Here is a 24,189-nt window from a genome sequence, read left to right as displayed (position 1 = left end):
AGGTTTCAGAGAGTGTAAACGTATCAAATTCTCTCACTCTTTGAGACCTCCTGGACAGTATTGTTGGGGCACGTGAGGAAGGACATTTTCTGTGGCTGCACCAAGACCAGGGAGACAAAGCCCTGTGGCAAATGGGGTTTCGGGAACTTACCCAGCATCTATTTCCTTTGGAGAGTTGAGACACGGCAGAGACCGTCGCAGCTTTAAGAAATATGGTTTACTCGCCTGTTTACACCTTCAGTCTGTGTGGCAGGAGTCCAGATCTTACAGCATGGTCATTTCAAAAGGGGCTTGTCCCCCACAGCAGTGCTGTCATGGAGTCCAAGATATCTCCCCCAGCCAGCCTGCCTGCAGCCTGCCTGCCCAATATGAATCCCAGCCTTTCTTCTCCCCCTTTCTTCTTCCCAGCACATCTTGCTAAAAAAACACCCCACTTTTCCTGTCGCCTCAAGCACACACTGCATCACCTTCGCAACACCTGTCTCCCCAGGCCAAAGGATTCCTCTGTCCACACCTTTTGTTATGTTAACAGATTTGCTCTTGCTAGGCTGGCCAGCCAGGCTGGTTTGCAGAAGCCAGCTCAGAGATTCCCTACCTGGCACAGCTCCATACCCCAATTAATCAAAATCCTACCATCTATTAATTTCTAGGGTTTAGGGAGGGGTCTCCCCCCAAAAAACCTATAGCACATCTCTTATCACCTCCCCTGCAAATATGCTCCTCTTCCCCCACTTTATTGCCAAGGAGAGGACCCAGCATGCAAGCAACCACCGCCATTTTCTGTTCCCACATTTTGCCACCATCATTGTCTGGGGAAGCTTCTCAGTGATACCAGCCCCGGTCCCTCTTTCTTTCTCTTGGGGCACCCCCTCACCTGGTCCTCTGTCAGTAGGATGAGCCGGGTCACCAGTATGTTGACAATATTGCCCAGACTTGAGTCTTGGAAAAGTTTAGCAACCTGACCTCCAGGAAACAAGGAAAGACCAGTGTTAAAAAACAAGACGGTTGGGGGAGGCTGAACGATGATGGGCTTTTGTATCTTTCTTAATGGGACAGAGGAAGCTGCCTTAAACCAAGACAGACCATCGGTCAGTGTAGCTAAGTAAGGTTAGCACTGACTGGCAGCAGCTCTCCAGGGTTTCTATCTATCTGGAGATGCCAGGGATTAAACCTTTCGCACGCAATGCAGATACTCTACAGTGAGCTAAAATATTTCTTAAAAATAAAGCAAGGTCCTAGTGCTCAATATTTATTAATACATTTGCATTTGTTTCGATTTGTTTTTGTACATGAAGTTGCAAACCGTACAAGTGTCCCTGTTTTCCAGCATCATGGGTCCTGGTTTCTAAGTATCTCAGAATGTCCTGCTTTTCCTTAGGACATCCCTATTTTAATCGGAGAAATGTTGGAAGGTATGCAATTGCTTTTTACAACTGTAATTGGTTTAATTGAAAGCATGCCCTGTTTTGTGTACAGTTTATATATACACATATAACTATGTTATATATGTGTATATATGTGTGCATATATGTAGATATGTATATGTGTATGTGTGTAGTGTGTGTGTGTGCATAACTTAAAGATGCTTCATAGGAAGCAATTAAATTAATGAAATACAGTGGTCCCTCACAAGACGAAAATAATCCGTTCCGCGAGTCTCTTCGTTTAGCGGTTTTTTTGTCTTGCGAAGCAAGCCCATTGACGGCTTAGCGGATTAGCGCTACTAGCGGCTTAGCGGCTTTTAGCGGCTTAGAAAAAGGAGGGGGGAAGGGAAAAAACTCGCAAGACTTGCAAGACGTTTTCGTCTTGCAAAGCAAGCCCATAGGGAAATTCGTCTTGCGAAGCACCTCAAAAACGGAAAACCCTTTCGTCTAGCGGGTTTTTCGTCTTGCGAGGCATTCGTCTTGCGGGGCACCACTGTATATTACACACAAATATACACTTGGGGCTGCTTTCCCTACTTCTGTTGCTCACCAACCCCAGCTACTCCCACCAACCTCATGCTAACCCCAGCACTCCTCTTGTCAACCCTCTTTACATCTCACCCAAACCCCACCCTCTCACACTCCTTCAAGCCCCACACCCCTGCTTTATTCAGACCTCTGCTTTCATTTATAGCCACCATTTTGCTCTCCTCCCTCGCCCTGAATTCATGCAAATCCAGGATTGGGTTGAGGCAATTTGTAGCTGCGTGATGACAGCCTTACGTTTCTATGTACAGTGGTGCCTCGCAAGACGAAAAGAATCCGTTCCGCAAGTCTCTTCGTCTTGCGTTTTTTTCGTCTTGCAAAGCAAGCCCATTAGCAGCTTAGCAGATTAGCGCTATTAGCGGCTTAAGGGCTTAGCGGATCAGCTGATAAGCGGTTTAGCGGCTTAGCGGATCAGCTGATGAGCGGTTTAGCAGATCAGCTGTTAAGCAGCTTAGCGGCTTAGCGGATCAGCTGATAAGCGGCTTAGCGGCTTAGCGGATCAGCTGATAAGCGGCTTAGCGGATCAGCTGTTAAGCGGCTTAGCGGATCAGCTGATAAGCGGCTTAGCGGCTTAGCGGATCAGCTGATAAGCGGCTTAGCGGATCAGCTGATAAGCGGCTTAGCGGATCAGCTGTTAAGCGGCTTAGCGGCTTAGCAGATCAGCTGATAAGCGGCTTAGCGGCTTAGAAAAAGGGGGGGAGGGGAAAAAACCCGCAGGAACTCGCAAGACATTTTCGTCTTGCAATGCAAGCCCATAGGGAAATTCGTCTTGCGAAGCACCTCCAAAACGGAAAACCCTTTCGTCTAGCGGGTTTTTCGTCTTGCGAGGCATTCGTCTTGCAGGGCACCACTGTATATAGGAAGATACATTTCCCAAATGAAAACAAATAGCTAAACAAAGGCAGACCTTTGGCAAACTGGAGTCAGCCTCCAATAATCGGAGTTAATCATGATCCAAACTGGAGTTAGTTGATGCGTGTAAATGGACTTCAGGAAGCGCTAAGGTTTGCCTGGACTGCCCTGCGCATCCCACCGCTGGCCCAAAGTTCCCGAAATGGGAACCAGTGGCTGGGTGCTTGGTTATAACACTTACAATATTCATGATGGCCAGGATGTACTGCTCGATGTCCCGCCGGCCGTGGTAGCCCACCATCATTTTGTCGGCCACCACGAGGGTCTCCACGTAGCGCTCCGTGCTGACCGACCTCTTCAGCGGAAGCTGCCCCCGTTGGGTGAAGTTGCTCAGCGTCTTGGCTGGGGAGGGCTTCAAGGCCCGCAGCCACCACGGGCGGCCCTTCCACGGCTTCTCGTCTGAAGGGGAAAGGGCTGTGAGGCAGAGTGCTTTCTCCACTCACAATCCCAAAAACCTGCGGGGCCCGACAAATCCAGATGCCGGCTAGGTCTGGCTAGTCTCTAAAACATGCTAGGCCTGGTCAACCCCTGAGGCTTAGTAGGCCAGGTCAACCCTCAAGCCAGCTAATCTGTAAGATGGACTACTAGGCCCTATCAAACTCTAAGGCCTACTAGGCCTGGCCAGTCTCTAAATCGTACTAGGCTTGGCCAATACCTGAGGCCTTCTAGGCCCAGAAAATCCCAGAGACCTACTAGGCCCAGCCAATCTCCAAGGCCCAGTAGGCTTGGAAAATCCCTGAGGCCTACTAGGCTCAGTCAATCCTCAAGGCCAACTAGGCCTGGAAAATCCCTGAGGCCTACTAGGCCCAGTCAATCCTCAAGGCCAACTAGGCCTGGAAAATCCCTGAGGCCTACTAGGCCCAGTCAATCCTCAAGGCCAACTAGGCCTGGAAAATCCCTGAGGCCTACTAGGCCCAGTCAATCCTCAAGGCCAACTAGGCCTGGAAAATCCCTGAGGCCTACTAGGCCCAGTCAATCCTCAAGGCCAACTAGGCCTGGAAAATCCCTGAGGCCTACTAGGCCCAGCCAATCCTCAAGGCCAACTAGGCCTGGAAAATCCCTGAGGCCTACTAGGCCCAGTCAATCCTCAAGGCCAACTAGGCCTGGAAAATCCCTGAGGCCTACTAGGCCCAGTCAATCCTCAAGGCCAACTAGGCCTGGAAAATCCCTGAAGCCTACTGGGCCCAGCCAATCCTTGGCCAATTCCTGAGGCCTTCTAGGCCCAGCCAATCTCTAAGGCCCAGTAGGCCTGGAAAATCCCTGAGGCCTACTAGGCTCCCCCAATCCTCAGGACCTACTAGGCGGGAAGGTAAATGGCGTTTCTGTACGCTCTGGTTTCCGTCATGGTGTCCCATTGCGCCAGAAGCAGTTAAGTCCTGCTGGCCACATGACCCGGAAAGCTGTCTGCGGACAAATGCCAGCCTGAAGCGAGATGAGGGCCGCAACCCAGAGTCGCCTTTGACGGGACTTAACCGTCCAGGGGTCCTTTACCTTTCCTTTACTAGGCCTGAAAAATCCCTGAGGCCTACTAGGCCCAGCCAGTCCTCAAGGCCTCCTAAGCCTGGACAATCGCCCATTGTAAGGGTCATGTTATGTACTAAGTTGAATAGGATCCAAAATGCAGCAGTCTGATTGGTCCTAGAACAATAGGATCCAGAATGCAGCAGTCTGGTTCGTCCTAGAACAATAGGATCCGGAATGCGGCAGTCTGATTGGTCCTAGAACAATAGGATCCGGAATGCAGCAGTCTGATTGGTCCTAGAACAATAGGATCCAGAATGCAGCAATCTGATTGGTCCACAGGAGCCACCCAATCCAGCTCCAGGTGGAAGTGAATCCACAACCTCATTGTCCTACAGGAGAATCCCGGAATCAGCCAATCACGTGGGGCCCATTATGTAAATAATGTATATAAAGCAGACATTCTGGGGGAACTTCCATTCCTCCTCAACACTATGAGCTGAACAAAGAGCATGAGATCCACTCTCAACTCCGAGTATATTTCAGGCCACTTCCAGATTTCAGGAACAGTATCGGGAACTAAACCGGCCCGGATCAGAGGCAGAGCAGCATTTGAAAGAGCCTGGAATGCAGAGCGCCAGTTGCTTGTTTTGGGGGATTGTTATCTCTCCAAGAAACAAATTGGAAGCAGATTTGCTCCTGCCCAGAGAACGCAGGGAATGACCAGAGTGCTTGAAGAGGGCAGCAGAAGGCCGCTTGGCGGTATTAAATGCAAAATGGCTTTGACAGTGTCCTCTTCTTTACTCCTTCCGGTATCTGGGAATCCGATCCTTTGGATTCCAAGTTAGCGGGAGGCGTGTGTCTCCCCCACAAAGGCAAACCGGAATCCAAAACCACATCCTTGAACCAAACGTCTGTTGGGTCAAAATGCATTCCTCACTGAGCCTCCCAGATGGCTTTCAAAACTACTACCGCCAAGCAGATTTCTGGCCTATTTCGGCTCAAGGGCCACATTCCTATCTGCGCAACCACTCAGGGGCCACATGCCAGCCCCGGCCAGGACCAGAGGCAAAAGCGTGCAGAAAGTGGCGGACTGTCCCTTGGAGATTTATAAGCAGAAGTTGGGGGGCCATCTGCCAGGGGATCTTTAGCTGTGATTCCTGCATTGCAGGGGGTCAGACTGGAAGACCCTCGGGGGTCCCTTCCAATTCTACAAGTGGGTGCTTTCCAAAGAATATGTTGATGGTTGTTCAGTTGTTATAAATCATATTTCGCAGTTGAAATCAACTTACATCAATCAGTCAAGACTCTTAGCTTGACGCTATTCTCTTTTTTTTGTGGCTGGATGCTCGGTGGAAAAAAGCAAGACAGGAATACTTTAAATAAACACCCAAATACTTACATAAGGGTGTTTCACTTCCTGTTGCTTTGAAGCTGCAAAGCCCAACTCAATGCGTGTTTACTCAGAAATAAACCCCGCTATGTTCAGTTGGGGCTTACTCCCAGATAAATATGCAGAGCAGAGTGGGCGAACGTTGCACCGCCTGGGGGCCATATTTCATCCTTGGAAACCTTCCAGGGGCCAGGTGGGTCGAAAGGCAAAGGTAGCAAGTTTCTACACTCAGAAACACCCCTTCTCTTTACCCTCCATCCCAGCAAGAGAGGCAAGGAAGGACTGCATTCCAGCCATACGAACTCCATAGCTCAGCTGGTAGAGCAGAAGATTCTCAGGGTGGTGGGTTTGAGCCCCATTTTGGGTGGAAGGTCCCTGCATTGCAAGGGGTTGGACTAGATGACCCTCGTGCCCCCTTCCAATGTCTGTAGTGTTTATCCACCCGGATCTGGCCCACGGCATACCTAGGACCCCACAGGCGGCGTCCATGTGGGGGTGCTGGAGAGACGATCTCTTGTAGACCACATGGGGACTCCCTTCGCTCTCGTGCCCCCCACTGATATTGGTGCTGGGGCTCAGGGGCTCAATGAAGTACTCCTCGCCGTCTGCGATGATCACACCATGCTGGAACAAGAAGAGGAATGTGCAATGCGTTTATACGTGGGTCTGCCTCTGAAGATGGTCCAAAAACTTCAGCGGCCAGATCACTCAACACAACAAGGCGGTTCGAGCACAGAACACAAATCCTGGCACAACCGCACTGGCCGCCGATTAGTTTCCAGGCCCAATTCAAAGTGCTGGTGCCAACCTTACAAAACCTGGCATGGCTCAGGACCTCAGGACCTTAAGGATAGCCTCTACTTGTATGAACCAACCCGGACCCCACGCTTGTCACCCGAGGCCCTTCTCTATGTCCCCCATGCCAGTGGCAGCAAGAGAACAAGGTCTTTTCTGTGATGGCTCCCCTATTATGGGATACTCTCCCAAGAGAGGCTCGTCTGGCAGCATCACTACATGTGCCAGGCAAAAATATTCCTCTTTGCCCAGGCCGATGGCTATTAAATAATCTATGGCCTGTGAACGTGTGGCAGAGAAGACTGTTATGACGACTGCTTTCTTATTAGACTGTCTGTCAGTATGCTTCTTATTATGTTTGTATCACTGATGTTCTGAAATGTGTTTTTAATGTTGTACACTGCCCTGGGACCTTCTGATAAAGGGTGGTATATAAATTGGAATTAATAATAATAATAATAATAATGGCTTCTAGCCATTAATGGCTGTGGTTTGCAGGCAACAAATGTTTTTGAATACCAGTTGCTGGAAAACACAGGAAGGGAAAGAGCTTGTGTCCGGGTCCTGCTTGCCCACAGGAAACCTGCACTGCATGTTGTTGGACTAGAGGATCTCTGGGGGTCCCTTCCAACTCCACAATTCTATGATTCCATGATCTGGATGGCCACTGCGAGAGCAGGATCCTGGGCTACGTGGGCCGCTGTCCTGACCCAGCAGGCTGTCCTTATGTTTTACACCCCAGAGTGACCCTGCCCGCAAGCCACGAGGCGACCCCCTCTCCTCCTTCCCGGCTGCTCTCTCTCCGGCTGACGCTCGAGTTTTCGGCTGGACTCCTTGCCAGCCTAGCCTCACACTACCCCGCTTGTCCTCGGAAGCGTGGCTTGCAGCCAAGAGCAACAAAGCTTTCGTCCGGAAAGGAAATCCAAAGCAAGGCCATCAACACCGCCCCTTTCTAGGGCTGGGAAACCAGAAACTTTTCATTACACGCACACAGAAGTGATTCAACTCTGGTTCTTTGTGGAGGGGGCTTGGAGGGAGAGAGGAAAAGTTGGGGGACCCACAAACCAACTGATAACCGTGCTAGCAGATTTCCCAAATGCTTTGAAAGAGAGAGCAGGGGAAACTCTTATTTTTTTAAGAGTTAAAATCGCCTTGGGAGGAGGGCTTCCCTTCCCATCTTATCCAGCGCTGCTGCTCGACAATATTCCTTTTCATTCCGCTGCAGAGACGGGAGAGAAATTCGGCCTACGTTAGGAGTCGCATCAGAAAGGTTGCAGTGCCTGGGGCTTTCGAGTTTAGGGAACTTGTGGGCATGCAATGAAGCTGAACGTTGGAAGATTCAGGACAAGATAAAAGGGAATCCTTCTTTACGCAGTGCAGAGTTAAATGATGGAACTCCTTGCCCCAGGAGGCTGTGATGGTCACCAACTTGGATGGCGTTAAAAGAGAATTAGACAGATTCATGGAGGAGAGGGCTATCAGTGGCTAGAATGGGATGCTGTGCTAGATGGGCCGTTGGCCTGATTCAATGGGCTCTTCCCGGGTTCTTAAAATAGTGTCCAGTGGCATTTAAACATTGACAAAAACCTGCACCTAGATCTCAGGAACAATCTAGCCAAATTTGGTTGGTATCGTTGCAGTTTTGAAAGTTTAAGTCCACCATCTTGATTCAGAATGGCACCTGGCAATATCCAAATACAGTCATACCTCGGGTTACAGACGCTTCAAGTTGCGTTTTTTCAGGTTACGGACCCGCCGAAACCCAGAAGTACTGGAACGGGTTACTTCCAGGTTTGGGGGGGGGGGTCATGCACGCACAGAGGCGCTAAATCACGCTTTGCACATGCGCAGAAGCGCCGAATCGCAACCCACACGTGCGCAGACACATCGCTGCAGGTTGCGAACGCTGCGAGTTGCGAATGTGTATCCTGCACAGATCACGTTTGCAACCCGAGCATCCACTGTATAGATGAAAACCTGCACCTTGATCCCAGGTACTGTCTTGCAGACCTCCAAGTGTCCTAATTTCCCAGGGACAGTTGCAGATTTACAGAAGCTGTCCCGGTTTCTGATTTGATCCCGGAATGTCCCGCTTTCCCTTTGGACGTCCCCATTTTCGTCAGAGAAATGTGGGAGGGTAGGGAGTTATGCAACCCCTGAGCCATTGAGATACAGTAGATAGACAACCTTAGAAGATATCTGAAGGCAGCCCTGCATAGGGAAGTTGTTGTTGTTCTTGTTGTTGTTGAATAGGATGTCCCTATTTCCCCCGGAGAAATGTTGGAGGCTGTGATCTTGCAAAATTTGGCAGTGAGGTCTTAAGAGGTGTCTGAAGGCATCGTGAACAGGCAAACTGCTTTCCAAAATCAGTGGGGAGACTTCCTGCCGTGCTCAGGTCCTGTTGGTGGGCTGGCAGCAGGATGCCGGACTGGATTTTAGCATGACCCAGCAGCCAGGATCATCTTAATTTCTTACTCCGGAATCCGTTCCGGGATCTTGCATGGTTAGGAAATTGTCTGGGGGTGCGTGTTGGGGGCGTTTACTGAGTTACTGCCATGTCCTCGGGCCGGGAGCCAAAGAGACAGTGACAACAGGAGGAGACATTGCAAAATTTTCCTCCTTGAATTGTAAAGAGGGAAAGAATGAGTCTCGGATTGAGAAACCAAGGAGGATCTTCCAAAGTGAAGAGTGGAAGGAGTCGCCCACGGAAGGTCTGCAGAACCTTTTTCCCGAAGTGCAAACCTTTTCCACTCGGAAGGAATAGTGTAAATCTCTCTCTGGGAATGATAATAATAATGATTTTAGTTTTTATATGCCACCCATCTGACTGGGTTTACCCAACCACACTGGGCGGCTCCCAACAAAATATTAAAAACACAATAAAACATCAACCATTAAAAGCTTCCCAATACAGAGCTGCCTTCAGATGTCTTCTAAAAGTTGTGTATGCGTTTTTCCCCTTTTCTTTGACATCTGACAGGAGGGTGTTCCTCAAGGAGAGTGCCACTGCTGAGAAGGCCCTCTGCCTGCTTCCCTGTGACTTCACTAGAATCTTACATTGTTTTTAGGGAGCAATGAGGACTAGAACGTTGCCCTCTTGTTGTTGGGTTTTTTTAGGGGAGGGTCCCAGGCCTAGCACAGACGAGGCTGAGCCCGGGGGGCAGCTTACCAGCCCGTTGCAGTTGCTGATGGCCACTTTGGAGTTGAGGTACTCGTCTTGCAGGTGGCCAGAGTAGTGGCAGTCCTCGTGGAACTCGTGCTTCCGGTCGACCCCGTCGTGGCGCCAGTACTCCACCCGGAATCGCTCTGCCAGCAGGTTCGTGTGCAACGTCAAGTTGAGGAGGAACTGTGCACGGTGGGCTGAGACCCTGTAGAAGAGCTGCTGCTCCCGGGGGGGCTCGTGGGAGGGGGCCCCCGTCCCGCGACGGGCCCGCCGCTTTCGCGGGCTCTTCACGTCAAACGTCAGGAAGTCCCCATTCTGGTCCACCTGCACGGGGAAGGCGATCTCATAGTGGTCGAGGCTTGAGAGGAACTCCTCTGGAGGGGGGGAGGAGGAAGGAAATGCAGGGAGAGAAAAGAAATGCACGTGGGTGAATCGGGACCTGGGTTCAGTGCCCTGGTGATTCACAGGGTTTTGCTCGGCGTGGCAATCCATGTTCATTCCGCAAGAGAGAGATGGGGTGCCCCTGGGGCATTCTAGATGCTGTTGGGGTCGAGTTCCCACATCCCCTCTGACTGATGGTCACACTGGCTGCTGGGAGTTGGGAGTCCAGCTGCTCCAACAGCACTAAGTGGGCCAGAGTTTTTGCCACCCCCGGTCTCGGACACCCCTTCTAAATAGAGGTGTTCCTCCAACTATATCTGGATGAATACAGGCCTAGTGAGCAAAGCAAATCATCTCTGGCAGGTCTTGCCCCCATGAAGCAGCTGCTGCAGTCCCATCCAATCCAGGATTTCCCCCAAGCAATCGGAGGCTGTGTCTGCACAAAGGCAACCTTTCCTCTGCCTTCTTCATGCCTCTCCTGGTTCTGGGGACAAGAAGGGAAGGGAGCTAGTCACAGCAAGAGGGGGAGACACCCGTGATGCTTCACCATCTCTGCCTCTTGGCCTCCCTCCTCTGCTGCTGCAGCCTTTGATTCTGGACTGCTCTCTGGCACAGACTCTCCCTGCTCACTAAGCCCTGTTACCCCTTCAGCTTCTGACACCTCCTCCTCCCAGTCCTCCCTTTTCTCCTTCTGCCCACGAATCACTGTGCCCGGTTCCCTGCACCCTTACTTCTCACAACGAGGGAACTGCCAGAAGGCCCTCGGCGCTGGACCTCAATATCTGGGCTGGATGATGGGGGTGGAGACACTCCTTCAGGTCTACAGGGCCGAGGCTGTTTATGGCTTTAAAGGTCAGCACCAAAACTTTGAATTATGCTCGGAAATGTACTAATGATTGCATGTCGTATTTTAATTGCTGCTGCCATAAATTTGGCCACCTTGTGTGTCACACCAGGATTGTTATCTAGGAGGGACAGAGTGGCAAGAAACTGTTCAGTATACAATCATACCTCGGGTTACAGCCGTTTCAGGTTGCGTTTTTTCGGGTTGCGGGCCGCCGAAACCCAGAAGTACCGGAACGAGTTACTTCCAGGTTTTGGCAGTGGCGCGTGCTCAGAAGCGCTAAATCACGCTTTGCGTATGCGCAGAAGCGCCGAATCACAACTTGCATGTGCGCAGGTGCAGGTTGCGAACGTTTCAGGTTCCACGGATCATGTTCACAACCCAAGCATCCACTGTATTTCAGTACAGTGGTGCCTCACAAGACGAAAAGAATCCGTTCCGCGAGTCTCTTCGTTTAGCGGTTTTTTCGTCTTGGGAAGCAACCCTATTAGCGGCTTAGCGGCTTAGCGCTATTAGCAGCTTAGCAGCTATTAGCGGTTTAGCGGCTTAGAAAAAGGGGGGGGGAGTGGAAAAAAATCGCAAGACTCGCAAGACGTTTTCGGCTTGCGAAGCAAGCCCATAGGGAAATTCGTCTTGCAAAGCGCCTCGAAAACGGAAAACCCTTTCGTCTAGCGGGTTTTTCGTCTTGCGAGGCATTCGTCTTGCGGGGCACCACTGTATATTTATGGAGTATTGGCAGAATAAGGTCAGAGTGTAACTCTCTATAAAACTAGCACTGAGGATTAGCAGCTTGGGGCTCAACCTGTGCCCCCTTGCCCCCCGCCCCCCCCCCGCCGTACCTTGCGACTGGAAGGCGTAGCCTGGGAGGTTGCCCACGGACACGGCCGAGACGAGGGTCCAGGTCAGAAGCCTCCAGGCCGTCGCCATAGTGGGCTAGGATGCTCGCTGCGATGGGGGCTGCGTTGGACCAGGCCGAGGGGGTCTGCCCCAACATTGCTTTCGCTGAGCCGCCACGCTTGCTTAGACAGGGGTCCCCCGTTCCTGGGTGGCCATCCTCGGCCGCTGGGTGCTCTGCAGGAGGCGGCAAGGGCGGGGCGGGCGTCACGGCACGGAGGGGCTGGTCCTCGGCGCTCAGCATGTGCCAGGAGTCTGCGGCATCGCTCTGTCGGAGAGGAGCGTCACAGGAGAGTTGGAAGAGACCACAAGGATCCTCTTGTTCAAGCCCCCCCCCAATGCAGGAACCTTTTGGCCTAGCGTGGGGCCCTGAGATGCATACCTTCCAACATTTCTCCGATGAAAGTAACAACAACAACAACAACAACAATAATAATAAATTTATTATTTGTACCCCAGCCACTCTGGGCAGCTTCCAACAAAGATTAAAAATAAATTAAAATGTCACACATTAAAAACTTCCCTGAACAAGGCTGCCTTCAGATGTCTTCTATAAATGTCAGGTACAGTGGTACCTCGGGTTACATATGCTTCAGGTTACAGACGCTTCACGTTACAGACTCCGCTAACCCAGAAATAGTACCTCGGGTTAAGAACTTTGCTTCAGGATGAGAACAGAAATCGCGTGGCGGCAGCGGGAGGCCCCATTAGCTAAAGTGGTGCTTCAGGTTAAGAACAGTTTCAGGTTAAGAACGGACCTCCGGAATGAATTAAGTTCTTAACCCGAGGTACCACTGTAGTTGTTTATCTCTTTGACATCTGATGGGAGGGCATTCCACAGGGCGGGCGCCACCACCAAGAAGGCCCTCTGCCTGGTTCCCTGTAGCTTTGCTTCTCGCAATGAGGGAACTGCCAGAAGGCCCTCAGTGCTGGACCTCAGTGTCCGGGCAGAACGATGGAGGTGGAGACGCTCCTTCAGGTATACTGGGCTGTTTAGGGCTTTAAAGGTCAACACCAACACTTTGAGTTGTGCTCAGAAACGTAGTGGGAGCCAATGTAGGTCTTTCAAGTCCGGTGTTATGTGGTCTCAGTGGCTGCCCCCAGTCATCAGTCTAGCTGCTGCATTCTGGATTAATTGCAGTTTCCGGGTCACCCAAGGTAGCCCCACGGAGAGCGCATTGCAGTAGTCCAAGCGGGAGATAACCAGAGCATGTCCTATTCAATAATAACAACAGCAGCAGCAATTGTTGTTTTATTGTTTATATCCCTCCCATCTTCCAGGTTTTCTCCAGCCACTCTGGGCGGCTTCCAACATATGTGAAAACATAATAAAACATTGAACACCAACAACTTCCCTCTCCAGGGCTGCCTTCAGATGTCTTCTAAAGGTTGTCTAGTTACTGCGGGAGTCACATGAAGCATCTCTGCCTCTGCCATGGAGGCAGAGCTGTTGTGGCTCATAGAAGAGATTTTGTGGCTCAAGAAAGAGAAGGATAGTGGGGGAGAAAGAAAGGAGGACAGAAACTGCGAGGTGCTTGGGCACAAAAACAGTGGGGAAAAAGGCAGGGGAGAAGGACACAGAGAGGATTAATTTACATCTTAATTCTCCCCCCCCCTAAAAATCCAGATTGTTGTTGAAGGGAAGGAGAGAGCGAGAGCGTCTGTTCCCAATTTTGCCACTGGGTCTGCAGACAGCTCGGCCGCGCTGGCTTTGGATCCAGCTGCAGAGGAGAGTAATGGGAAGCAGATGGGCTGGAGGGGTCCCTCTCCGTCTGCGAAGAAGCGAGGAAGGATTTTTGCAAGGAAGGCAACGGGACCCGTGGACCTTGAGCTCTTGTTTTGCAGACCGGGAGCTCAGAAATGTGGTTCTTTCATCATCGGGCGATTGCTGACACAAGTCCCTCTGGGCAGCTTCCAACAAAGATTAAAAATAAATTAAAATGTCACACGTTAAAAACTTCCCTGAACAGGGCTGCCTTCAGATGTCTTCTAAATGTCAGGTAGTTGTTGTTCTCTTTGACATCTGGTGGGAGGGCGTTCCACAGGGCGGGCGCCACTACCGAGAAGGCCCTCTGCCTGGTTCCCTGTAGCTTGGCTTCTCGCAGGGAGGGAACCGCCAGAAGGCCCTTGGAGCTGAACCTCAGTGTCCGGGTAGAACGATGGGGGTGGAGATGCTCCTTCACATATAGAGGACCAAGGCTGTTTAGGGCTTTCAAGGTCAGCACCAACACTTTGAATTGTGCCTGGAAACATACTGGGAGCCAATGTAGGTCTTTCAAGACTGGTGTTATGTGGTCTCGGCGGCCGCTCCCAGTCACCAGTCTGGCTGCCGCATTCTGGATTAGTTGGGAGTTTCCGGGTCACCTTCAAAGGAAGCCCCACATAAAGCGCATTGCAGTAGTCCAAGCAGGATACAAGATATAGAATCATAGAATCATAGAGTTGGAAGAGACAACAAGGGCCATCGAGTCCAACCCCCTGCCAAGCAGGAAACACCAATATATCCCTTTCAGAGAAGGTCGCTACCTGATCAGAAATTCAACTGCCATGTCCCTGAGTGCCTTCGTGCTAAAAAGGGCACCACGGGGTGAACTGCATACCCGTCAGGCAGCTATTAAGGGCTCAGAATATAAAAAGAGGCCATGGCCCTTAGCTTTGAAACATCTGAAATTAAGGTAAAAAGAGAATGCTCACCTCCAGCCTCCTCCTAACCCCAGCTCTCATTTTTAATTATTACTAAGCCCAATTATTTACACTCTCAACCCACCAGACGTCACTGAGCAAATGGCTTGGCTTTTCAACTCAGCTAAAGTTTGCTCGGATGATTAAAACAACAGGTTGCAAGGGATTAATTGAATTGAGCCTGCGGTGCATTGGAGTGTGGGTTTTTTTTTTTTTTTTAAAATTGGACGGAAGGGAATGCTTTTAAGGATCCAATCAGAGCATATGACCCAGAGCTCCGAGCCAGATACCCAGCTTGAAGAAGAAGAAAAAAACCACACTGCTGTTGACTTATTTTTCGTGGGCACCCGAAGAGCAGCCGAGACGACAGAGCACGTTTAAGCTTGTTGGGAAGGTAGACGTGTAATCCCGCGATGCCCAATTAGCAGATGCAGGTAATTAAAAGGTTGTCAGAAAGTTGGGAGGAAAACACACACAGGGGTGCCAACTTAAATACAATATCGGGGGGGGGGAGCAGGTAAGACCCACCCTCCATAATTGATCACATGATGCTGTGTACTCAAGCCATTTGAATGGCAATGCCCATCAATACCTCCATTGCTGCCTCTCCCCATATGAACCGACCCAGACCCTGAGGCCCTTTTTCATGTGCTTCCTCATTGAGAACAGGGCCTTCTCTGCAGTGGCTCCCCGTATGTGGGATGCTCTCCCCAGGCAGGCTCGCCTGGCACCTTCATTATACACCTTTCAGTGCCAGGCCTTTGGCTGGCTGACATCAAATGCCCTTTTAAAATGTGTTTTTTGGGGGGTAGGGTGATTGGGTTGTTCTTGTTTATGTTTTTATTATGTATTTTATACTGTGGTTTTATGCTGTAACCACCCTGAAACCTGCTAGTATAGGGCGCTACACAAATTGGATTAGTAATAATAATAATTTGGGGGGGGGGCTGGCTCTCGTACACAAACCCCACACCCAAAGCCACCATATCAAGGGAGACTGATGTTGGAACACTGGCCAGGCCCAACTAGATGGTCAGGGGCGGGCATACATTTTGGGGGCTGACTGGGGGGGGGAAGTAGACTTTATTTCACCCAGGTCAAAGACCCAGTTTGACACCCCCTACATAAACACACACACACTGGGGTCTCCATGGTGCCCCTCTGGAGGCCCAAAACCTGGCAGCCCCCCACTTCATAGCTATGGTTATGGGGCACTGTTATAGGGTTCCCTTTGCAACCAGCAACTTGGGCAGTCCCTGTCCCTGGCACTGCCCTACAACAGATCACCACATTTAAAAATAAAATAAAACAACTACTACATCTCAGATTTTGATGAACATGTCAAAGCCGCTGGTGGGAATAAATATTTCCTATGCCTTATAGTTTCCAAGAAGCGCGGGGTACCAGTTAGGGAAATGCTATGCTGTATAAATGCATGAATTCAGCCGCTTTTAGGAGCCCTGGGTGATGAGGGACCCCGAAAGTCATGCTTCCTTCCTTTCGCCACTGCAGATGGTCGAGATCAGCCCTGGAGATTTTTGCATACGTGTAGAATTTTGGGAACGCGAGGCGAACATACTTGGCATCCTGCAGCAATGTTTTCCCACCCACCCAGAAGGCAGCAAGCCCTTCCCATTCCCCGGAACACAGGCAGGGAGAGACAGAAAGCCCCAAGCAAGACATCTTTTCGGGTGGGGGCCGGGGGGGACCGCGTCCCCGGCCTCATCCCCCAAACCAGCCGTTTTTGCGCACGGTTTCTGCAACCCCGTCCCTGGAGCGCTTCATCACCCCCCACCCCTCCAGCTTTGCAAAACCAGAAAGTTCCCAAAGGAAAAAAGAAATTAAATAAATTCCCCTTCGCATACCTTTCTCTAATTTTGTTTTTTTAATTTTTCTTCTCCCCGCCCCGGGTTTCTGGCCGGAAATTTCGGTTGGTCCGACGAGAGAGGTTATCCAAGCGCAGGGCGCAAAGTTTTTTCCCCAAGCAACAGCTGGAAAGAGAAGAAGGAGAGAGAGAGGGAGAGAGAGAGAGAGAGAGAGAGGAGAGAAGCGGCAGAGGGGGGAATTCAGGGGAAACGCTCCTCCTGCAAAAAGTCTTGAGCTAACGGATTCGTTGCAAGAAGGAGAAGAAAAAACAGAAAGAGGGAGAGAAAGAGAGAGACTTCTTTTCAGGAAGCAAATGGAGATTGTAGGAAGCAGACCGGGCTGTTTAGCAAAAGAGAAGGGTTGGTTTTTTTGCCAAGCTAATTAAAAAATAAAAGCCACCAGAGTGCTTCCCCCCACCTTCACCCAAGGAAAAAAGAGAGAAGGAGAGAGCAAGAGAGAGAGACCTCCTTCTCTGGTGACGCCATTGAAAGGCAGGTCTCTTTCTGTTACAGATGTAAGGCACCGCTGGGTTGCTAAACCTCAGCGGGAAAGGGAGGGGGAGACAGATGCAAACCCTCCAGCATTTCACCGGTGAAAATCATCACCATCAAACCTTTTATTGCCATCGCATACAAACATCCATAACATATCAGTACCAGAGCCAGGCAGAGGCCGGGGCCAGGTAGATAATGTGCCCCCCCTTTTTTTACCCTGGGGATAACTGAAGTCTTGTAAATAAGTGAGTATATAAATAATTTTCACAAAAGTTATGCTGACAATTTTATTTTAAGGCTTGAACCGTATCTGCATATAAAGACAAAATGGAAAATATAGATATACAATAGTGCTTTTAAAAAATACTTAGGGAATGTATGCTGACCCAGGCCCCCTTTGGAATCAGAGGCCCGGGCCAAGTGGCCCATATGGCCCCACCCCACCCTTGTCTGGACCTGATCAGTACAGAGTTACCACTTCCCCCGTGGCACAAAACATTTACCAAAAACAGGAGAGGCAGAGCAGACTATTGCCACAACTGGTGGAAACAGTAATGTCTTATTCAATAATAATAATAATAATATCCCACCCATGTGACTGGGTTACTCCAGCCACTCTGGGTGGCTTCCAACATATATAAAAACATAATGTAACATTAAACACTGAAAAACTTCCCTATCCAGGGCTGCCTTCAGATGTCCTCAAAATGTTGTATAATGACTTATCTTCTTGGCTCAGGGGTTGCATAACTGCAGATCCGCCAACATTTCTCCGGTGAAAATAGGGACGTCCTAAGAAATAGTGGAAACGGGATGCGGGTGGCGCTGTGGGTTAAACCACAGAGCCTAGGACTTGCCGATCAGAAGGTCGGCAGTTCGAATCCCATGACGGGGTGAGCTCCTGTTGCTCGGTCCCAGCTCCTGCCCACCTAGCAGTTTGAAAGCACCTCAAAGTGCAAATAGATAAATAGGTACCACTCAGACGGGAAGGTAAACGGCGTTTCCGTGCGCTGCTCTGGTTCGCCAGAAGCGGCTTAGTCATGCTGGCCACATGACCCGGAAGCTGTACGCAGGCTCCCTCGGCCAATAAAGTGAGATGAGCGCCGCAACCCGAGAGTCAGCCACGACTGGACCTAATGGTCAGGGGTCCCTTTACCTTTAAGGAATAGTGGGGCATTCCAGGATCAAATCAGAAAACGGGACTGTCATTGGAAAATGGGGACACTGGGAGGGTCTGCTGATGGGAGGAGTACAGCACATCTAAGGTCAGGGGGAGTAGGGGATGTAATATTTAGAGCAGGGGTCCCCAAATTAAGGTCCACGGGCCGGATAAGGCCCGAGGGACTCATTTATCCAGCCCGCCGCCCGCTGCTGCCACCCACTCTTACCGGCGCTGCACTGCGCAGCTCCCCACTTCCGGGGCGGAGGAGCACCGGATATACCTTGTGTGCATGCACAAACGTTATTTCCGGTGCACATCCGGGTCGGAGGAGGCCCATGCTCATGCGCACAAGCTATTTCCGGTGCTCCTCCGACCCGGAAGTGCACCGGAAATAGCGTGTGTGCACGTGTATAGGCAGGCACTCCCCTGCCCTCCGGCCCGCTACACGATCAGCGCTGGAGACACTGGCCTAAGGTGTAGTAAGTTTGCTGACCTCTGATTTAGAGAGCCCACAGGATCAGGCCAATGGTCCATCTAGTCCAGCATCCTCTTCTCACAGGGGCCCTGCCAGCAGGATCCAAGCGCAGAAGCAACTCTCCACTCTTGTGGTTTCCAGCAACTGGGATTCAGATAGTCTTGTAGCTCCCTCATTGGAAGACCCAATCCTCGCCAAAACATCTCTGCCCACACCCTGTACCCCAGCTCATGCATGAATCGCAGGTGGCGCTGTGGTCTAAACCACAGAGCCTAGGACTTGCCGATCAGAAGGTCGGCGGTTTGAATCCCTGCATCGGGGTGAGCTCCCGTTGCTCTGCCCCAGCTCCTGCCAACCTAGCAGTCCGAATAAACACCAGTGCAAGTAGATAAATAGGTACCACTGCGGCGGGAAGATAAACGGCGTTTCCATGCACTCTGGTTTCTGTCACGGTGTCCCATTGTGCCAGAAGTGGCTTAGGGATGCTGGCCACATGACTCGGAAAGCTGTCTGCAAACAAATGCCGGTTCCTTCGGCCTGAAAGCGAGATGGGCACTACAACCCCAGAGTCACCTTTGACTGGATATATATATATAGATATAGATGATAAAGATATAGATATATGTTTTTTAACATATCATTTTCAACAATTATTAAATATACTTTTGTATCTTATACAATTTTTTTTATTTCCATCAATCACATCTGAAAATTTTCCAATCTTTTCACTTAATTTACATTTCTTACTTTCACTATTGCATTTAAATCTCATAACTAATGTCTCTCTTCTTTCTCTTCTTTGCAATATTTCATATATTTCTCCTTACAAAACTTCTCATAGTCCTGCTAGCGTAATTTGTTGATTACAGTTGCTCTTCAAATAGTTCGTATATTTCTTCCAATCTTCTGTAAATCTCTGGTCCTGCAGGTTTCGAATCCTTCCTGTCATTTTATCCAATTTTGCATAGTCCACTAATTTTGTCTGCCATTCTTCTTTCGTCGCACCTTTGACTGGACTTAAGCATCCGTGGGTCCTTGTCCTTACCTTGACCTTTTACCTTTACCTTTTACCTTACCCCAGCCTGTATTTGAAGGTCTTCTTTCCCTCTCATTAGTTGTCTCACTTACCCAATTCTGGGTAGGAAAACAGGATGTGTTTTTTAATCCATTCAGCCCTTATTGGCATAATACTTTTTAAAATGTAACTTCAAAATGCAGAGCATCTCAGTTTGATCTCTTTCACAGAAGCCTGCGATGGGTGATGCAACTGTGACGGGCCTTGTCAGGCAAAGGGGTCCTACTTTGTGGGAGCCATAGAAGTGGGCCAACGGAACTCCCTGCCACAAGGCAATCTGTGCTGGCTTGGGTGGTTTTTAAAGAGGGCCCCTGGTGGGTTTGCTCTGCCTCCACAGAACCTTTCCCCTATGTTCCTAACTCAAACCAGATCTTTATTCAGGATCATGAGGACTACATCCTTAGTTTACATTTAGACGGAAATGTCACGGGGAATGGATTGGGGAGTGTGCTTCCCATTTTTTAAAAACAGCGCTTCAGTGTGCAAGAGTGTACATTTCTCATAATGCCACAGGGTGACATCACTTATTAAAAGCTGACTCCCCTTGCAAAATGGTGCAGAGGCGCAGGGTGGGAATGCATTTAAATAACATTAATGATAATAAATAGATATATTTATAAGGGGCCCTTTATGGGATGGAACGTGTGTTAGTGTTCACTTTCAAAGTGCCCTCTGGTGGCCAAAGAAGGAAAAGCTTTCCTTTTTTCAGATATATTTTATTGTTATTGCTTTTTAAAAGAATTTTTAAAAAATATTTTTAAGGAAAAATCTCAAAGTGATTTGCAACACATGAAAACATCAAATACAACATTCCAGAATAAAGCAAATCCAAGCTTCCAGATCCTTCTCTAAGTGACGTTTTACTTTCCCCTTATTTATTAGTAAAGGTAAAGGGACCCCTGACCATTAGATCCAGTCGCGGCCGACTCTGGGGTTGCAGCGCTCATCTCGCTTTATTGGCCGAGGGAACCGGCGTGCTGCTTCTGGGTCATGTGGCCAGCAGGACTAAGCCGCTTCTGGAGAACCAGAGCAGCACACGGAAACGCCGTTTGCCTTCCCGCCGGAGTGGTACCTATTTATCTACTTGCACTTTCATGTGCTTTTGAACTGCTAGGTGGGCAGGAGCAGGGACCGAGCAATGGGAGCTCAACCCGTCGCAGGGATTCGAACCGCTGACCTTCTGATCAGCAAGCCCTAGGCTCTGTGGTTTAACCCACAGCCCCACCCGCGTCCCTTCCTTATTTATTAGGCTGGCTTAATTTATAGATTGCCGTATAGCAGAAGGACTTTTCACATATAGATTCCAACACACAATAGATTTTTCTTTCATTTTGTCCACTTCCAGCCACATTTTCCAGGGTTGTTTTTTTTATTTATTTCTCCCCCTATCTTCTCTCTCTCATATCATAAAAATAATGAAAAAATCTCCATAGTTCAAATCCAGCTTCCGAAAACATCACACTAAAATAAGAAACACGCCCATCTTTCTGGAGGTTTCCTCACCCCTGAAAGCATTTAAAGACCTGCTCTCACTCAGATAAATTGCCCCTCCCTCACTGAACAACCCTTTACCCAAAGGTTTCTTTTCCTTTCCTCTTCAAATTCTAGCCCAGAGTATCCTCACCTTTGTGAGTAAGTTGGAGACAGGTTTCCTTTAAACAAACAATAAAGATTTCTTTAAGGCAAGATAGTATATAACACTCATGGATTAAATTTAGATAACTTCAAGAATACAGTGCAATTTCTCTTTAATTCGACCTCAGTTGTTTTTGCGTTATAGGTTTGGTTCCTTTATACCAGGGGTCAGCAAACTTTATTTTTTTGGGGGGGGGGTGTTAAGTTGTGGGTGAACATATCAGACGACACAGCGATTCTTCAATCAGCTCTTGTTTATTCAGACACCAGAACAGAACTGAACTAAAGAGCTCAGTCAGCCTGCTTATATAGAGCTCCAGTACAACGTAACTGTAACAACTTTCTGTAACTATCCAATCACTGAACATCACTTTCTTTCCCTTATTTGCATATGTGGACCTGAACTATGTACAGTATTCCCCCTGCTGGCCCAGGGTGAGAACTTTAGTACATAACAGGGGAAATGAACTATTTCCTATGCCCCACAAATAACCCAGAGATGCATTTTGAATAAAAGGACACATTCTACACATGTCAAAACACGCTGATTCCCAGACCATCTGCGGGCGGGATTTAGAAGGCGATTGGGCCGGATCTGGCCCCCGGGCCTTAGTTTGCCTACCCATGCTTTATACAGTGGTACTTTCTTTCAGTTATCCACCCCCTTTAACAATCCTGCTCCTGAGGTACTTTAAGTAATAGAGCCAAGGGCTCCCCACATCCCCTCCCTTCACTGGGTCTGGGCGATTCTTCTTTTCCTTGGGAGCCTCTCTCTCCTCCAGACTAGATTTGAGTCCCAAGGAGGCTGTTCCTTTCCGGCTCCCACTTCTCCTGGCTCAACCTCTGCCTGCCTCCCAGTGAAATTTCCGGTCTATTCCTCCTACAGGACACCACACTCTGTCCTTCGCAATACGCTCAGAATGGAAGTTGTTTTTACCCAGAACCAGCTCTTTCTCCCATTCGCTCTTTATTCCTCAACCTGTCTCCTATCCTACCTCCCTAGGTAAAGGTAAAGGGACCCCTGACCATTAGGTCCAGTCGTGGCCGACTCTGGGGTTGCGGCGCTCATCTCGCTTTATTGGCCGAGGGAGCCGGCGTACAGCTTCCGGGTCATGTGGCCAGCATGACTAAGCCGCTTCTGGCGAACCAGAGCAGCGCACAGAAATGCCGTTTACCTTCCCGCCGGAGTGGTACCTCTTTATCTACTTGCACTTTTGATGTGCTTTCAAACTGCTAGGTTGGCAGGAGCAGGGACCGAGCAACGGGAGCTCACCCTGTCACGGGGATTTGAACCGCCGACCTTCTGATCAGCAAGTCCTAGGCTCTGTGGTTTAACCCACAGCGCCACCCGCGTCCCCTACCTATCTCCTAACCCAGCCTTTCTCAACCTGTGGGTCCCCAGATGTTGTTGAACTACAACTCCCATCACGCCTAGCTAGCAAGGCCAGAGCTCAGGGATGATGGGAGTTGTAGTCCAACAACATCTGGGGACCCACAGCTTGAGAACCGCTCCAACCTCAGTTCCAACCCTCCGAAACCAACCCTCTCAACTCCCACAACCACTGTCTCTCCCCAGATCCTCTCCTTTTAAACTCTCCCTCCTGGAACCATGGCCAATCGGAGGCTGCCGTCCATTAACCATTTGCTGGTGGGGAAATAAAGGGAAAAAAGAAACACTTTTTGATCCAAACGGTCCAGCCAAACCAACTTTTTCGTCACACCTGCCTCTTTCCGGCTGTGGCTAATCACACGGCTCCTTGTTATCCAATCACCTAGAGACCCAGGGTGAGAGGCTCCGCCCACCTTGGTGGGCATCCAATATTTCGGCTCCCACAATGCCCTGGGTTGTTGATTCTGGTGCCACAGAGCTGCCCTTTCTCTGACCAAACCCAGTTTAATGTGCCGACCTCCCAGTTCTTAGGCTACACTATTCCTTTGAAAAATCAGATTTGAAATAAGAGTGCCTCTAGGCATGCTCAGAGTGACATTAACTCGCACTTCTAAAGCCCAGTCTTTTCTTCTGGGGGAGGCGGCACAGTCTTCATGTAGTTATATTGGCTTTAAATTACTGCCCCTTGGTTAGAAAACTATTATTATTATTATTATTATTATTATTATTATTATTATTATTATTAACTCACCCTTTTTCATTAATTGAAAACAAACCCTTTCCCCCAAACATGAAAATGAACGCAAATTAGGTAAACATATGTCAAAAGTGCTCGATTGATTCAGATGAGGATGTTGAGTTCTTGTCCCTTGTTGCAATGGTCTTCTGGTAAGGATACGGTTTTAGAATATCAGCTCAATCCATAAACTATGAGACACGGAATCTCAGGGCTGTAGGTTCAAGCCCCATTTTGGGCATTAAGATTCCTGCATTGCAGGGAGTTGGATTAGATCACCCTTGGGGTCCCTTCCAGCCCTATAATTCTTTGATATGCCAATATGCCAAAACTCAATTGGACATTTTCATTTGTATCCAAATCATTATTTCTCCTTCCTGCGCTACTGGCAATCCATCAAAATCTTTGACCTGAGGCTTCCAATTTTCCTTTGGAATTCCCACATGCGATGATTCCAACCACTAGGTCGTGTTGCTCCCCCTGACCCCAGGCAAGATGCCTTACCTACCAGGCAGGGAATCAAGACCTGCAGGTTTTCCCATAAGAGAGGGGAAAGAGGGAGGAGAGTTATGGCTCTACCGGTCTAATTTCTGCCTGCGGCACAATACTCAGACAGCATAGGAGCTCTCCCTGAGAAAGGAAGTGGCGAATGTGAGTTTTTCAGGCCTAACTTGTGCTCTTTACACCTTCTCAAAACCAAAAGCCTTTCTTCAAAAGCGCTTTTTCAACCTTCCTGCTTACGTAGTACGGAAATTGGGTCAAAACTTCAAAGACACCCCCACCTCACCCTGTCGACGTCTGCAGAGCAAACTCAGACACTTCACTGCCAGAGACCAGACCTCTCTCTCTCTCTCTCTCTCT

The 24,189-nt window shown here is 49.5% G+C and overlaps 1 protein-coding gene across 3 annotated transcripts in view; it reads right to left on the bottom strand.

Annotated features, from left to right (window-relative positions):
- The window catches only part of ADAMTS10 (ADAM metallopeptidase with thrombospondin type 1 motif 10), a 38,369-nt gene extending 21,665 nt beyond the window's left edge, over positions 1–16,704 (bottom strand). For 2 of the 3 annotated variants that reach the window (XM_081846059.1, XM_081846060.1), the window contains exons 1-6: positions 16,361–16,704; positions 11,759–12,081; positions 9,701–10,068; positions 6,201–6,360; positions 3,064–3,281; positions 875–958 (exon numbers count right to left, since the gene is read on the bottom strand). In XM_081846059.1, the coding sequence (XP_081702185.1) occupies positions 875–958; positions 3,064–3,281; positions 6,201–6,360; positions 9,701–10,068; positions 11,759–11,846 (918 nt within the window). In that variant the 5' untranslated portion in view covers positions 11,847–12,081; positions 16,361–16,704. Of the gene's footprint in view, positions 1–874; positions 964–3,063; positions 3,282–4,373; positions 4,475–6,200; positions 6,361–9,700; positions 10,069–11,758; positions 12,082–16,360 lie in introns of those variants that run through there. The other variant, XM_081846061.1, reaches the window with a different exon arrangement.
- Positions 16,705–24,189: the final 7,485 nt, after the last annotated feature.

This window comes from Podarcis erhardii (genome assembly GCF_964252035.2).
Source record: "Podarcis erhardii genome assembly, chromosome: 18".
Lineage (NCBI taxonomy): Eukaryota > Metazoa > Chordata > Lepidosauria > Squamata > Lacertidae > Podarcis > Podarcis erhardii.
This window is presented reverse-complemented; position numbering and strand designations above follow the sequence as displayed.